This window comes from Phalaenopsis equestris, unplaced genomic scaffold, assembly GCF_001263595.1.
Source record: "Phalaenopsis equestris unplaced genomic scaffold, ASM126359v1 Scaffold231779, whole genome shotgun sequence".
NCBI lineage: Eukaryota > Viridiplantae > Streptophyta > Magnoliopsida > Asparagales > Orchidaceae > Phalaenopsis > Phalaenopsis equestris.
This window is the reverse complement of record NW_018249748.1, coordinates 192,689-208,200: the sequence shown is the minus strand read 5'-3', so window position 1 is coordinate 208,200 and position 15,512 is coordinate 192,689. Positions and strand designations below refer to the sequence as shown.

The following is a 15,512-nucleotide window of genomic DNA, read 5'->3' as shown; positions in this document are numbered from 1 at the left end:
CAAAAAGGTGTTGGATGCATAGAGCGATCCAACCTAGCAACACCTTTGCAAGATTTTATCAAAGTGACCCACAATGGGGATTTCAAGTGATCCCTCTGTGGGAGTCCTATATGACCCCTGGTGGGGATTCTTTTCTGCGGGCATAAAGATACACATCTTATGCATGGACTAATCGAGGCTACATAGTGCTCGAATTAGTGCGACACGCACTTCGAGATGGAAAGCAAAGTAGGTTGAATCAATCAAAATACCATAGAGGTATCGAGAAGGGTTGGATGCATAGATGTCCAACCTCGGGGGTTTTTAATAAACCACGACTAAGCGTAGACCACGCCAAGGATTTCCTCCAGAACAAGCAAAGTAGACTTTGTTGAGGAAAACATCATAATCCGATAGGGCATTGAGGATCCCTATTAGGCACAGATTAGTTATGTCAGTGAGCATTTTAACTGATACGACATGTCTACTGGTAAAGCAGCGAAATATTCAAATCAGGTGGACTGGGTGGTCCAATCTGCATGGGATATCCTGGCCATAAGTCTGTTAAGCGAAACTATCACTTGGGACTTCTCAAAATTGACAGGGTAATTCCTATCAGAAGGGTACTACGAAGTAACCATACTCAGTAATTGGATGAACATAATGGCTTATCTCAGATAAGTGTCCCCCAACTGGGATTCCTCGAAAGTTTACAGAGTAGCTCTTACATGAAGAAGATTGAAGTAGCCCAACCTGTAAGCGAGGCTCATGCCAACACACCTAACAAGGTGACCAAACTTGAGGATTTTAATGTGGGTACGAAGGTACTTGACATGTCTAAATATCAAAGAAAAGAGAGGCAAAACTATAAAAACAAAATGAAAGTAAAATCTAAATTTTAAAACATATTTAACGTAACAATCTAATCATGTATATATATGTATATATATATATATATATATACAGAGAGAGAGAGAGAGAAAATTAAGCTAAAATCTATACTGATTTAAGTTTAAACCAACTCAGCAAAGATATTTAATCAACTTGATTTATGATTTAAGTTAAATAAAATTATCTTTGACTTAATTAACTGTTTTGCTAAACACAACCAAAACAACTTGTAAACCCATGTTTAAGCTAGCCCTAAATTCTACTAAAATTCCAAACACCTAAAAATCCAAATTGGTTAGCCCACATATATTTAAACCTTAAAGTAAGTCCATTTAAACCAAAACTAATGTTTAAAGGTCGTAATTGAGTCCTTCTTGGTGAGTTAAATCCTTCCCAGTTACTGTATACAATGAAATAACTCAAAATGAGCTAAAATAAGAATAGTTAAAGATTTAATTTTTCTCTAAATAACCATATTAGTTCACTATTTCTTTCAAGAATCAGCTCAGCCCATTTGTCAGAGCTCCATTGAATGTTGTCCAACTTATCTAACAAATTAGAGATTTAAATAATTTTCTCTGCCACAGATCTAGCTGACACCAGTCTAAAATTTATCAATAGACTCTTATTCAATTGATATATAATAAACTCCTCATTTTTTAAAACCATCAAAAACTCATAATAGCCTTATTCAACCTTCTTAATCACTTAGAACCAAAAACAGACAACAACAACCCCTAATTGAATTAAGCCCACCACCCAACCATACCTATGAATACTCCTAAAACAAATATTATTTTTTTTTTGGTTACTTGATTAAAAAATCATCCCTAGAGCTAATACAAGATCTTCTAACATATTTCCACTTAATTACGCACTCAAGCCCTTAAGTGATAAACATTGGCTAACATTGATCCACTTTGATAAAAAAAAATTTGATCAAAGCTCCTCCAGTGTTGTTGCTTGAACTGTAAGTGTTTGTGGTCTTCAAATAAAACTCTTGCAACCATCAATTGCCAAAGAAATCCCCTACACTAGGCAATTCAAAATCTACCTTCATTTCTCTTTATATGATTCATACATTACAAAGTGAATGATAAATTTAGGACAATCTAGAGACTTGATCCTTTTTTATTGCAAGGGTTTCTTAAATTCTCCTATAAATTGTTGAATTAAGGAATTCTTGATTAATGATTTCTATCTTCCTAATCTATTAGGGAAGAAGAAAACAAGATTACTCATTCTAAGTATTTGAAATGAGTGGTCAAGGTCTATTTAATCCAAAATGTTTACGCCTTTCCGAGTGGTACTTTTGATAAGTTCATACATGTAAAGTCACTTACATAGTAACCTGCTAACTATTTTCGTGGCTTTTATTTTATAAAAATTCAAGAAATTCATATAAATTGTAAACCAAAATTAGAAATAAATGCTTATTGAATTATGAAATTAAACTTTACTTTTTTAAAATAAAATAAAAAATAAATTTTTAAAGGATTCCTGTTAATTAAATAAAAATATAAATTTAATTAATAAAAAATTCACCAAATAACTTCTATTATTAACTAAACTTCTACCAAACATTCCTCGAGTTATAGTTGACCTAGGATAATATTTTGGAAATTATCCCGATTGATTGAAAAGTAACATAAAATAATATAAATTATTATTATTAATGAATAAAATATTGAAAATATTAATGATAAATCAAAATAATTCAAAATTTCCTCAAATAAATCCAAAATAATGTTGCGAAATTAATGAAGATCTCGTATAATCAATCTTGAACTTCTAGTTAAAAATATAATGATTATAAAAAAAATTAATTATATAATTAAATAATTTAATGATAAACCTAGACCTTAACAAGTTCATAATAAATTGATTATAATTAAACAAAAATATCTAAATTGAACCCATTGTGTTCTAATTATAGAAAGAAGTTATTAAAAATAATTTTAATTCATTTTATTTAATAAAATAATTTATATATTTTTGTATCAAATAATTTCAATAAGTCAGAAATTCATATGACCTCAAATTGGCCACAAATTTTTATGAAAGGTTTAAGATATTGTATTATACCTCTATAAATTTCATTAATTTTGAAGGTTATTGTAATTTAAATAATGTTTGGAATAAAAAAAAATTAATAAATAATAAATTGTTCAAAATAATCCAATAGTTCTTCAAAATTTTATGAAATGCTTCTAAAGTCATTGTCAACTTTGAGAATTAATTTTATAAGGTTTTGAGGTTATTTAAACCCAAAATAAAATAAAATACAAATTAAAAATTATAGATCAATCAATTTAAAAAAAACAAATTCAAAATGCATGAAATTCACTTTAATGTGCTTATAGGCAATGTTTAGAAAACTGGGCTGGGCTAGCGAGTTTGACCACAAACTAGTGGATAGTTTGGTCCAAAACCTTTAGATAATTATTTTGCATAAGAATCATGTCGAACAAAGAAGTCAATCTGTAGGCCAATGAACAAGTTCTCTATTTATGTTGTGGTTCGCCACTTCACCTTTTTAAAAGCCATAAATCCCTAGTTTTCATTGACCTTGAATGATTTCTTCACATTCCAATTCGTTTCTATGGCCCTATCCTTTTGTTCAAAATGAAGGATAGGGTGGGAGTTCGCTAATGTCGACCACTTTTAACCACTAGTTTTCAGTGGTTCGACATCAATTTCAACACATTAACCATTTGTTGTGCTTAATCATTAGTATTCCTAACTTTTTTTCTTTGTACGCCAACAAGTTTGTTTTTCGAGTCTTCCTCCCTTCATTCCTTTCACTACCATGTTATTTAATTTCCCATTTCATATAGTTTGTTGCTTATACCTAGCTTAGGCTAGCAATACTAAAATGGTATGGCTTGGATTGGCTTTTTAAAGAGTCTAAGATATGAAAATTTATGTCTTAGTTGACTTTAAATTGCTTAACTAAAAGTAGCTCATCATGGCTTAGGATGGTATAAATGTAGTTTAATAAGTTTATTTCACTTGATTATTTAAATTTATAATAATTTAATTTTTCGTCATCTTTAATAGGTGGGATAACTATGCTTGAGTAAGCATGGCTTGGCAAGACATAAACAGCTTTGTTAAGCTAGGCTTTAGATTTGTTAATCTAGGCTTTACCTAAGCTAGTTCTTCTTGAAATTATCATGTCACAACAAAGTTTTGCATTATTGTCTTAGTCTCTTTTTCGTTTTTTTGTTAGGTTGCTTTGCTAAGCAAGGATGGGCTTATTGTTGTTGTCTTTGGAATGACATAGTTAATCTTTGCAAGGCTCGGCATGGTTAGAGAAGTTAAATATGGTTGTACTAGGCATATGCATTGTTAAGCTTGGCTTAAAAAGCAACACTATGTTTGGAGTGCTTTGCTTAGCATTATTACTTTACATGGATTAGCTTACTTTGAATAAATATCTATGATTAATGCAACAGTGTGAAAATCATTGTGTCCATGTATAATTAAGATTGTTGAAGATATGTGTTTTAATTTTATATCAATATGCAAACTATTTATTATTATGCTAATAATTTTATATTATTTAAATTAGAATGGACCCTTTAAGAAGTCAACCTATTATTGTGTTCGAAGAAAAGTAGATATAACATGGAATCGTTTCAATGAATTTAAAGGTTGTGATGAAAACAAAATAGTATAAATGCTTGCATTGTGGAACTATATACAAATGTGGAGGCATTAATATAATGAAACAACACCTAGTTGTGGTGAAGGGTATTAAGCATGAGATTATGCCAGACTTGATTGAGATTATTGGAAACAAAGATAAACATTATAAATTATATTGAAGAAGAATGAGGCTAGAATTTTTTGTGACAATTTAGAAAATTTTGAAAAGCCAATAGCTCTGATAATGTCAAAGGAAATGAATCCTGGTACATTTGCATGTTATTTTTTATTACTACTTAGTTGATATATGCACTTGAGGTGCATTTCTTATATATATATATATATATATATATATATATATATATATATATATATTGTTTAGATGAATGGTAGAAGATTTTTTGATTAAATACTTCAAATCTAAAAAAGCGCACTTATAAGGATTTTTAAACAAATTCATATCAAATGAAGTAATCATTTATAGCATCATTGGCTAAATGAATTTGTATATGTTTGATGCAATCCAAACTTAAAGAATAGGTAATATCCTTACTTATTTTTTGAAGAAGAATATATTACATTATTAATCAATACATGTTAGCACAGTTGAAAAAATCTTATATTTACATTTTAGATTGCACACAAGAAAAAAACTAAAGAGTCATTGAATTACAAGAGCTTTGAGATGATAGATTTGTTGGTAGTTGATGAAGAACTTTCTCCTGAACTTGACTATTAATTTAGAGAGTGAAATTTATAGAGAGGATCTTATTTCATCTACTAAGGATCTCAACATAACAACAAATATGTAAACTCAAGGTTAATTTTTTTTTAAATTTGAAAGTTTACATCATTTATTTACTTATATTGCACATCTATAACCCAAAAAAAAAAAAAAAACTTTAAATGTTTAGGTGAAGGAAATTTCAGAGATACTACAATTGAAAATATTGAATGTGATGATTTGGAAATTTGATCCTCGAGGAGGGCTTTTAGACATTATTTGACCTTCAGACTGGTCGAGGACGTTAAACAAAGCATTATCTTAAGACAGAACCCAAGCGTTATTCATATTTTGAGCATGTTTCTGATTTGCATTTGCTTGGAAATTTGCTTTGAGTGTGTTTGGTTGCTTTTCTTAGTAAGAGTTATAGTAGTTTTGGTGGAATCTTTATCTGAGTTGATTGAAATTATAACATTTGGGTTTTTCATGCTAATCCTTTAATGTAAATTGATATTATTTTCTAGATTGTTAGATGTTACACCCGTCGCTTTCTATGTTATGTTGTTTTTGTTGTGATGTGTTTTCTGGTTTAGATTCACTGTTATTGTATGCTAGATTCTTTTCACCTTTCACATGATATAAAATAAGTTTGAGGGATGGAGTTATATGTGTACACTTGTCTGAGAGTAATTAGGTCAAACGGGAGGTTGAATCAAGCCTAAAAATTTTCTGGGATCAATTTTTCATTTTAATAATCCTCGATATCAAATATTTTGTTTGTCTTAGAGTTTTTATCAAATTTTCAAGTTTTACAATTTCTTGTTACTTCTCTCTTTCGATTCGATAATAGTCTTCCAGATGTTATGCAGGGGATTGATTCAGATTATAATTCGTAAGGGTGTTTTTTAGATCCAAAACTCTCCTAATTAACTCCCCTTTTGGCAAATAAGCACTTTACCCATCAGTTGCAAGAAATGGTTCTATATGAGGGGAGACAGAGTTTTCTAAGTCTTTGACCAGCTTTTTCAGGCTCAAGATCCAACTCTACAAGACTACTCTCCTTTATAGGGCTATCTAACAACTTCTTCTTTTCGCTAAGTCTCACATCTTGCACTTGTTTTTTATACCCATTTTTAAGATTCACTTCAGTGTTACCAGGTAGCGTCCCTCAGGGTCCATTACAAAAAATATTAGCTAAATGATCAAATTCATTCTCTATAATTTGCATTATTGCAACTTGGCTTCATAATTGATTCCTCATATTTACAACAAATTCTTCCAAAGACAGATTTTTTCTACCTAAATTGGGGATTATAAGTGAATCCAAATGGGTGAGTCATTCTAATGTTGTCACTGTTTGGTTGTTCCAATTTTCTACAGGATTGGTTTGGGTGCTCCCCCACTGTTTGTTTCTTCCAATTGAAGTTTGAGTAGTTTATCTAGCCTAAGTTGTAGGTGTTGGAATAGAGATAATTGAACCAAGTTTGTATTGCATCCAAGTAAATGGTGTTGGAATCACCTAGCAAGGATCCTGACACTAAATTCATTACAAAGTTGTATACTCTCCTCAAAATATTAGGAGTTTGTGAGGCTATGATAGTCAGCACATTAGTCATATGCACACTATCTTCTTAGGGATGACTTTCTTAGGTGGCCATTGAAACTTGTTTGTGAACATTTCTCGATCAGTGAGTAAGCCTCCTGAAATGATTTAGACATAAGGGACACCCTAGTTGCAACATTTATAATTAATCTTAAAGAACCCATCGACCCATTTTAAAAGTTTGGATAATCAGTCAGTTAAGTAAGGCATATTGTGGGCATTCATTAAGTAATTCTTTGAACCTCTCCCAAGCTTCATACATGTTCTCTCCATCTAATTAGATAAAGAACATAATGTTTTTCCTATGGTTGACTGTCTTGAATGAAAGAATTTTCATTAGGTTGCTCCAAGTTGTGATCAATCCTAGTGTGAAGTAGTATAACCACCTTTTGGCTTTATTCATAAATGAGAAAGGGAATAACCTTAATCTTAACAATATCACTGTAGGTATCGTTAACCATAAAGGTGGCACACAATTCTAAGAAACTAGATAAATGGAGGTATGGATCTTTTGTGGGTGATCCCCCAAACTAGCTGGTTTGAATCATTAGGATAAGCACTGGTTTATGTTCAAGTACAAGTATTTGTATAACGGTGTAATCAATACTCATGTAAATTCATGCCGCCAAGTAGTTTAAGATGTTTTCTTCTCGAGGATTTGTCATTTCTAAGTGTTGGACTTTTTAAAAAAAAAAAATAAGAATAATGAAGCTGAAAATAGTAATATAAAAAGAAATAAAATGACAAACTTATTTTAAGCAGTTCAACAAAAATTCTCTAGCAGCGACACCAAAATGTCGAGGCCTAAAATTGTCGTGAAGCAATTAATTACACAAGTATACGTGTTATTCAAGTAATATAAGAATAACAAGTTCAAATATCAATCCTATAAAAAAAAATATTAAAATATTTAAAAAAGGGGAAATTCTAGTTTACTAAATCACTAAGCCTAATCTGAAGATTTAGTTTTCAGGTATGAAGGGTTCTAAAATCCTAACGTAGAATGAATAAAACTAGACTAGGTTTTGTTGAAGTTTTTTGGTGATGAAAAATTTTTACTTCTGTGACATTAGCCTAGTGATTCCTGGATATTTTTCTATGAAATCTCATGCTTTTGTTGACAACTAGGTACACAATTCTCCTTACATAGTCTAGATCATAAGAAGAGTTGAACATCACATAACAATTAAGAGAGACTTAAACATGTAGTGTTTTCCATGGCTACTTAGATTCTCTATCTAGGTTACAATTTTGTAATGCCAATATGTTTCTTCCATTGGACTATTGTGTGTTAACTTGTTTTTCTAGACAACAATTAAAAGTTCTTGTTCACAAGAGATTTTTGACATTTTATCATGTCAAATTCCTAGTAAATTAAGCACAGAAAGTTAACACATCAATATATGAAGTTCAAGCACATAAAAGACATTTAGGGAACAAAATCTATAAGATAAAACAACGAGAAAATTAAATTCGTTACATCATAGAAAACTAGATTAACCATAATGCATAAGTCAAAAAAACATGAAAATTGTTGTTGCAAACATAAAGAGAAAAATAATACAAGTGGAACAAAAAACTCAAACTATAACAAATTAGTCATTGTAGTACACCATGATATTCTCTATTTAATACAAGTTTTATATAGATATCTCTCATACAAGTGCACTCAATTTCTCCTCACAAACTCTCCAAGCTGTCACTGAAAAAACATGTAAAGAGAAAAATAGGAAAAAAAACCCTCTTGAGCGAACCCTAAAGAGAAACCTCAAAGTCCTAAAGACTCTCCTAAACCCTAGAAACAAAGTCCCACAGGACAAGAAGTAACTCTTTGGTCTTCATACATCTCCTTATCTAGATTAGGCTTCCAAACCTGCTAAAAAAGTTTCCAGATAACTCATAAAATTGAGCATTTGATGTTAGAAAAATCATGTAAATTTACATCATATTATATGCCCAACCCATATTTATATAAAGGCTTGGCATCATGATGTTCGAAAGGTGGATCTTATTAATTGTCCCTTCTCGATGAGATTAAAAGACCAAATTTAAGCTTTCCTAGCCTCATACAAGGTTCAAAGTGTCTCATTACATCCATTCGCATTATGTTTAGGTAGAAAGCCATGCCATAGCAGTATGTTGGTTCTGACTCTCTATAATAGATCAATATTTAAGGCTAACTTCATTTGTTGTGGTGTAATAAGTCCTTCCTTCAAGCATAACCTTAATGGTGAGCTCAACATTATCATTAGGAAGTAAACCTCATCTTCTAATAATTAACATGTGTTTAAGTAAGACCATTATATTAAAAATCTTAGATAAAAAACTCAGCCTAATATTTGGCTCTTCAGCATTCTAAGTTTCTTAAGAAGATGTTCCTCTAATATAACTTTATTTGATTTCATGTTGATGCTTATTTTGATCTTTCCTACAATCATAGTTTTAGAATCTCAAATTCCTTTCCTACATTTTTGATATTCTATGAAATTGTCATGACTTGAACCTAGAGTTTTCCTAAAGCTTAACTATTCTAGAATGTTATTAACCATAATAGTTGATGCCCATGAGGTATTTAAACTCCTAAATAGAAAAACTACATATGTTTTTCTATATGCTATGTTGGATAAATCTTTTGGATATATATGAGCTAGCTCCAATGAGCTTTCACCTCATACTCATTTTTCTAATCACACAATAACATTTTTTTATGCATGTCTGATTAAACACTCTTCACAAGAATTTTCATATTTGTTGTACTTATAATATTACACATTCTTCAAATTACCTCAATGACATCATCCACAAAGCCTTAACAGTTCAACTACTCCTGTTTGTGAATTCCTTGGCCTTTCTTCACCACAACATCCATTTTCCTACTAAAGACAACTAAAATTTAGAAGCAATTGATCCACTATAGCACAACTTGCATTTCTTCTACTCATTGAAGCCAAGGCCACTGAAATCTTTGTTCGATAGTGATGATGATGTGCCTTTAGCATAATATTAGAGATCGAAGAAAAATTAAGATTCACACATTTCAAATTTGTAAGTACCCAAAAATTATAACCTTATACTTAGTATGATCTCCTTCAAATTTTGCTTTGAGAATTATAAAGCTAACTCAATTCATGGTGGAGTTAATGACGGTGTTAAGGGTAACTCATACCACCCTTTTAAACTCATTTTGTGCGGACGTTATAAATTTCCCTCCATCTAAATTTTCATAGATAAGGAATAACACCAATGTTACTCATCTACTCCAATAGTTTAAGATCTATGATATATGAAACTTTCCTTTTTGTATTAATTAGTTAAGGAATTTTACATCAAAGATAATATGTTGAAAGCTTCAAAGAGGTGAGCCACATTTTAGACTTGAAAAGGAACCTGATCTCAATTTGGCAGTTCGATGAAAATGATATCTCAATACTTTGTATGTAATAGTAGAAGGTGACTGAGAGTGTTATAGAGACACGCATTATGTGAATTTAAATGTTGAAACAATGAGAGAAACTATGAACTCAAATATATGATATCAAAGGATAAGACATATAGGAGAGAATGGGCAAAGAATAGCATATTCAACCAATAAGCTTTCAAATTTGAAGTCATTGGATTTTGGTTTATATAAGGACTGGCATTGGACATGCTAAGATAGACAATTGCCACTAATTGAAAGGGAAGCAAGACAAAAAGGTTGGAGTTTTAAAATATCGCTATTTGAGGACCATCCCCAATAGCATCCCTTACAGGCTCATCATATTACAATATCATCAATGATAACTTCACTAGGAAGGTATGAGTTTATTTTCTAAAAATAAATCCACATTAAATGGAATGATGATGGAGAATGAGTCTAGTGTGAAGATCAAGTCTCTAAGATCAAATAGCAAAGAATAATATTACAAAATATTTTGCTCGGGTGATAAAAACGAATTAAGAGGAGAAATTTAGCAATACCACAAAACATTTGAACTGCTAAACTCAAGAAGAGAACACAATATAAAAGACTTTGAAGTATAAGGTTAAATGTCGGATTGCTCAAACCTTTTTCCACAGATGATGAGTAAGTATACTTTTCTTAAGATGTGGACTAACAACAAGGTAAATCAAAGTTTTTTGATATATTTGAGATGCGTGTAGAATCTACCAAACAATTAATCATTTGTTATGATTATCGAACTTAGCTTCTAAATTTGGAATAATAAAATTTGAAATTTTTTAGAATACAAATTCTACTTTTAAATGAAATTCTCATGTATAATGGGAGTGGCAATGCAGAAAAAATAGGTCTGATAACAACTAAATGTAGACAGAGACAGGCATACTTGTAGTTGAGTTGAGAAGATTTCAATGATTGTGCAAAGTCAATAGAAAAATACACTACTTCATTGCATTGGCAAATAAATTGTGGTGAACCTAAAGTAGCAATACGGGACAAATACTTCATTAAGTGGGTGCTGCTAAATGACGATTGGGCATTGCGTTAAAAATGGCATTTCAAAAACAAAAAAAAAACACAATATAAAAAAAAAAGTACAAAGGAACCATAACACAATAAAAAAAAAAGCACAAGGGAACCAAGTAATGGTTTTGGAGAAAGAGTACATTTTCTGAAAAAAAAAAAGTCTAATTAAATGAAAGGATTTCATAAAGAATTAGTCAAGTGCAAATATCAAGGCCAATAGATCAAATAACAAAGAAGACTATCCTATCGAGTTCTGCTCAGCTTGCAAAATACATATTAGAGGGCAAATTTATGAACATCACAACAAGAGAACTAGCTCATAAACAGAACTCAAGATGAAAAAGTTTAAAGAAAGCGGTTATATGTTTGGCGCATGAACTTTTTGGGCCAATAATTAGTATTACAATTTATGTGTTCAATAGAGCGCCCCCAATTCCTCCAAGTTTTAAGTTATTTGAAAAAGTACAAACTAGCAAAGCAATAAACATTTCTTATTTGAAGATTTTTGGACATATTTATGATGTGTGTGTAGAATCTATTGAACTTAATTCATTTGTTATAGAATTGATAACATTAGCTTCTAGTTGACAGACAAGTTAACAAAGAGAAAAAAATTACATGCCATGTTAGAGCATTAATTCAAAAAGCTAACCAAAACTCAATAAGCACAGCAACGCATATAATTTCCTGTCTTTTAACAATATATAACCATAGTTCCAAAAGAAAGATTCTTACAAGCCATGTTGCACCATTGCATTAACCACCTAAAAAGAACTGCATATCTGTGAAAATAGCAACATGTCAAAGAATTCATTAAAATATTCCAGACGCACAAAACAAAATTAGAACAACAGAATAAAACAGCCCTAACTAAGCATTCTGCAGCCAAATCTGGCATCATTCCAGCACTTTGAATTCTTAAATAGTGTGGGTTGCATTAATTTGAATTAGCTAGCTTCAAATTGCGAAAAAAAAAAACGATGTGCATGCAAATTGTCACTTCAGTTAACATACTGCGCTGAACATAAGAAGATGCGTAGCAGCAGTAAGAATTTATGCAAATATAATTCAGAAAACTAATGCATCTCATTACAAAACTGAATAGCTAGTAAAAATATAAGCCGCCAAAAAGCTCCAAATGTAATAAGAAACCAAGCCAATGATTTCTACCTCCAGATAACATCAAACAAATAGTGGCACGATATCAGATTCAGAAGGTTAATTACTCCGGATATGAGTCTCATAAGCCAGTTGCCCCGCAAGAAGATCAACCACAGCAGTTCCAACGGACTTGAACACGGTGATCTCCTCTAGACTTCTCCTCCCAACCTTCACACCACTGGCCAAATCCACCAGCGTCCCTACCACATCCTTACGGGAAATAGCCCCTCTCTCGAAAGCGCCAACCAGCTCACCAGCCTCCGCCATGGCCGGCTCGAAATCAACAAACACTCTTCCTCTCACTAAAGCATCGTCGTCACACTCCCTCATCGTCGGGCTGAAAGAACCCACCAGGTCGAGATGCGCGCCCGGCTTAAGACGTCCTCCTTTCACAATCGGATCATGCGAACTAGTCGCGCAGCTCACCACATCACCGATTCCAAGCACAGTGTCCAATATTTCTACATGCTCGAAAACTACATTTCTTCCTTCTTTCTCCTCCTCTTCCTCCTTAAGCCGTTTTACAAGATCACGTGCCTTGGAAGCCGATCGGTTCCAAATGATGACCCTCTCGATCCCCGGGCGAACAAATCTGTGGGCACGTATGAGGTAAGGAGCGAGTGCGCCGGCGCCGACCATGACGAGAACGCAAGCATCATCACGCGCAAGGAAGCGTGCGGCGAGGGCGGAGACGGCGGAGGTGCGGAGGAGGGTGAGTTCCGTACCGTCGATGGCGGCTAGGGCAGCGCCAGTGGAAGAGCTGAAAAGGACGTAGGAGGCGGAGATGCCGGGGAGGCCGAAGGATGTGTTGTGGGGAAAAGAAGTGACCATCTTGACGCCGATGTATGGTAGAAGCAGTGAGGAGGACCAGGAGGGCATGAGGAGAAGCGAGGAGGAGGTTGATGGATCGATGGGGAAGCTTTGGCGAACGGGGGAGGTGACCACGGGGGCATGGGAAGGGAGGGAGGAGAGGAAGTGGGGTATGAGGGAGGAGGGTGGGATGAGGGAACGGAGGGAGGAGGCATCGAGGTAAGTGCAGCCACCGCCGATGGTAGCTCCGGCGGCCATTGTAGTACTTTAGCAGTGGCGTGGAGTTGATTTGGGAAGAAGGAAAAGGTCGTTGACGACCCGCAAGACAAATTTACGAATAATTTTACGTTTTACAGCACTTCCTTTAAACATAAATTTAGCAGCGGTAGGGTAACGAAGTCTGCTTTTAGTGTTGTACAAACGTTTCATCACACGCACAGATTAATGAAAAACAAGCGGTGGACTATAGAAATTTTAACATAGAAAATTCGTAACAGAAATACCACGAGGTCTGATCCAATTGCTCAAATTCACTATTAATTAATCATTACAGAAATATCTTGTCCCGCAGATGCGAAAGGGTAACTATATTTTTTAGATTACAATGTCGACTAATGTCGTCTGATTGATTATGATCAATGTTGGTTAGTGGTGGTCGATAACGGTTGGCAGAGGTTGACGACGGTCGGCGGTGGTCGATGATAGTCGGCGGAGGTCGGCGGTGGTCGACGACGATCGGTGGTGATGCTGAGTTGCAGTTTCTCCTTAAGGCGTCAGGCTCTCTCTCTAGACTTTCCTCCTCCCATCCGAGAGATGGAGCTCTATTTATAGTATTATGGGTGTAATTAATGCATAAATACAAATTATTTTGATCGGACGATCCAGAGAGCTTCCCTCGATCATATGGTGTTTAATGGATATTTGAGTACCTTAATGATGTCAGAATTGAGTGATCTTGGTTCGTTGGATTCGTCTTGTCGAGTCGCTTGAATTGAGTGTAAACTTACCATATTCGATAACCGTTTGACCTTCCAAATGTGTTCGGAAATCATCTAAGTGTGGTTCAATGGCTTGATATCGGCTTCGGATTGGGCTAGTTTTCATATTATTAAGTATGTCTCATCAAGTCGACCAGTTTGACTATAAGTTTGCTGAAATTGGAGTTCTTGATGACTTTTTATCAAAATTTGAACGTTTCCTGCTTAAAATATCGTCTTGAGATTCGTGCCCGATGATGAAAATTTGTTGGTGGCGTATCAGTTGTCCTCCTATTTTCGGGCGAGATAATTTTTATCATTCAAAAATATCAATATCAGGAGAATATATGTAATATATATATATATTACTTATTTAGCATAAGAATAATTTTATCCTTATATAAATAGAAAATTGAACCCAACTTAATTGATTAGCGTCTTTTGTTTCATGTGGGAGAGAGAGAGGCTTCAAATCCCGCTTAAAACAGAATAAATAATTTAAAAAAAAAAATTGAAGAGATTAAGGAATTTGAAGAGGAATTTGAATTCCAAAAAGAAGATTAATAGAATTTGACCCTTTCTTAATATGAAAAGTTTTTATTTATTATTATTTATTAGCATTTAATTCTTGCACATTTTTTTAGATTTTTATATTAATGTGCATTTATTGGCCAAGACTCTTTTTGAGCCTATAAATAGGGACCTGAAGGAGTGGGTAGAGGTGGAGTCCTCAGCTGATCTGAGATTTCCCAGAAGAAAAAAATAGTCCCGAGTAGCGATGAAAAGTTGCAGCGAAGAATTGCGGTGGTGCAGAGTTGCGATGAAGAGTTGTGGTGAAGAGTTGCATGGAAGCGTTGTGGTGCAGAGTTGCGGCGAACTGTTGTTGTGAAGCGTAGCGACAAAGTGTTGCAGTGAAGCATTATTGTGTAGTATCGCGAAAATGACGACAATTGGAGAACCCCGTTCTGCTGAAAACCAGAGGAAAAGTCACAAATCGGAGGATGTTGTGTCAACTTTGAAGGAGAGTGACTTGATCTTTTTTTGAAAGAAGTATTATTTCCCGAACTATATGGTGGTAAAATTGTCAACTTCAACTGATCGAGCGTATTTTCCTCCTTCTGGGTATGTCGTTATTCATGAGGCAGCCTTGAGAGCAGGCTTAAGCTTTTCGTCGGCACCTGATTTTATTGATATTATGAAGGCGTTCGGAGTTTGTGTTGCTCAGTTGTCTTGTCGTGTGGTGACAGT

General features: G+C 33.5%; 1 protein-coding gene across 3 annotated transcripts; it reads right to left on the bottom strand.

The window, feature by feature from the left end:
* Positions 1-8,507: 8,507 nt before the first annotated feature.
* LOC110038165 (uncharacterized protein P11E10.01) lies at positions 8,508-13,659 on the bottom strand. 3 transcript variants are annotated; one of them, XM_020742934.1, is made up of 2 exons: positions 12,487-13,659; positions 8,508-8,724 (listed from the first exon to the last, which is right to left on the bottom strand). In XM_020742934.1, exon 1 carries the CDS (start codon positions 13,543-13,545, stop codon positions 12,535-12,537), a length of 1,011 nt encoding a protein of 336 aa, XP_020598593.1. In that variant the 5' UTR covers positions 13,546-13,659; the 3' UTR covers positions 8,508-8,724; positions 12,487-12,534. The 3 variants fall into 3 exon arrangements, with proteins under 3 accessions (XP_020598593.1, XP_020598594.1, XP_020598592.1); XM_020742935.1 differs by having other exon boundaries at positions 8,508-8,721; XM_020742933.1 differs by lacking the exon at positions 8,508-8,724 and adding an exon at positions 11,998-12,098.
* Positions 13,660-15,512: the final 1,853 nt, after the last annotated feature.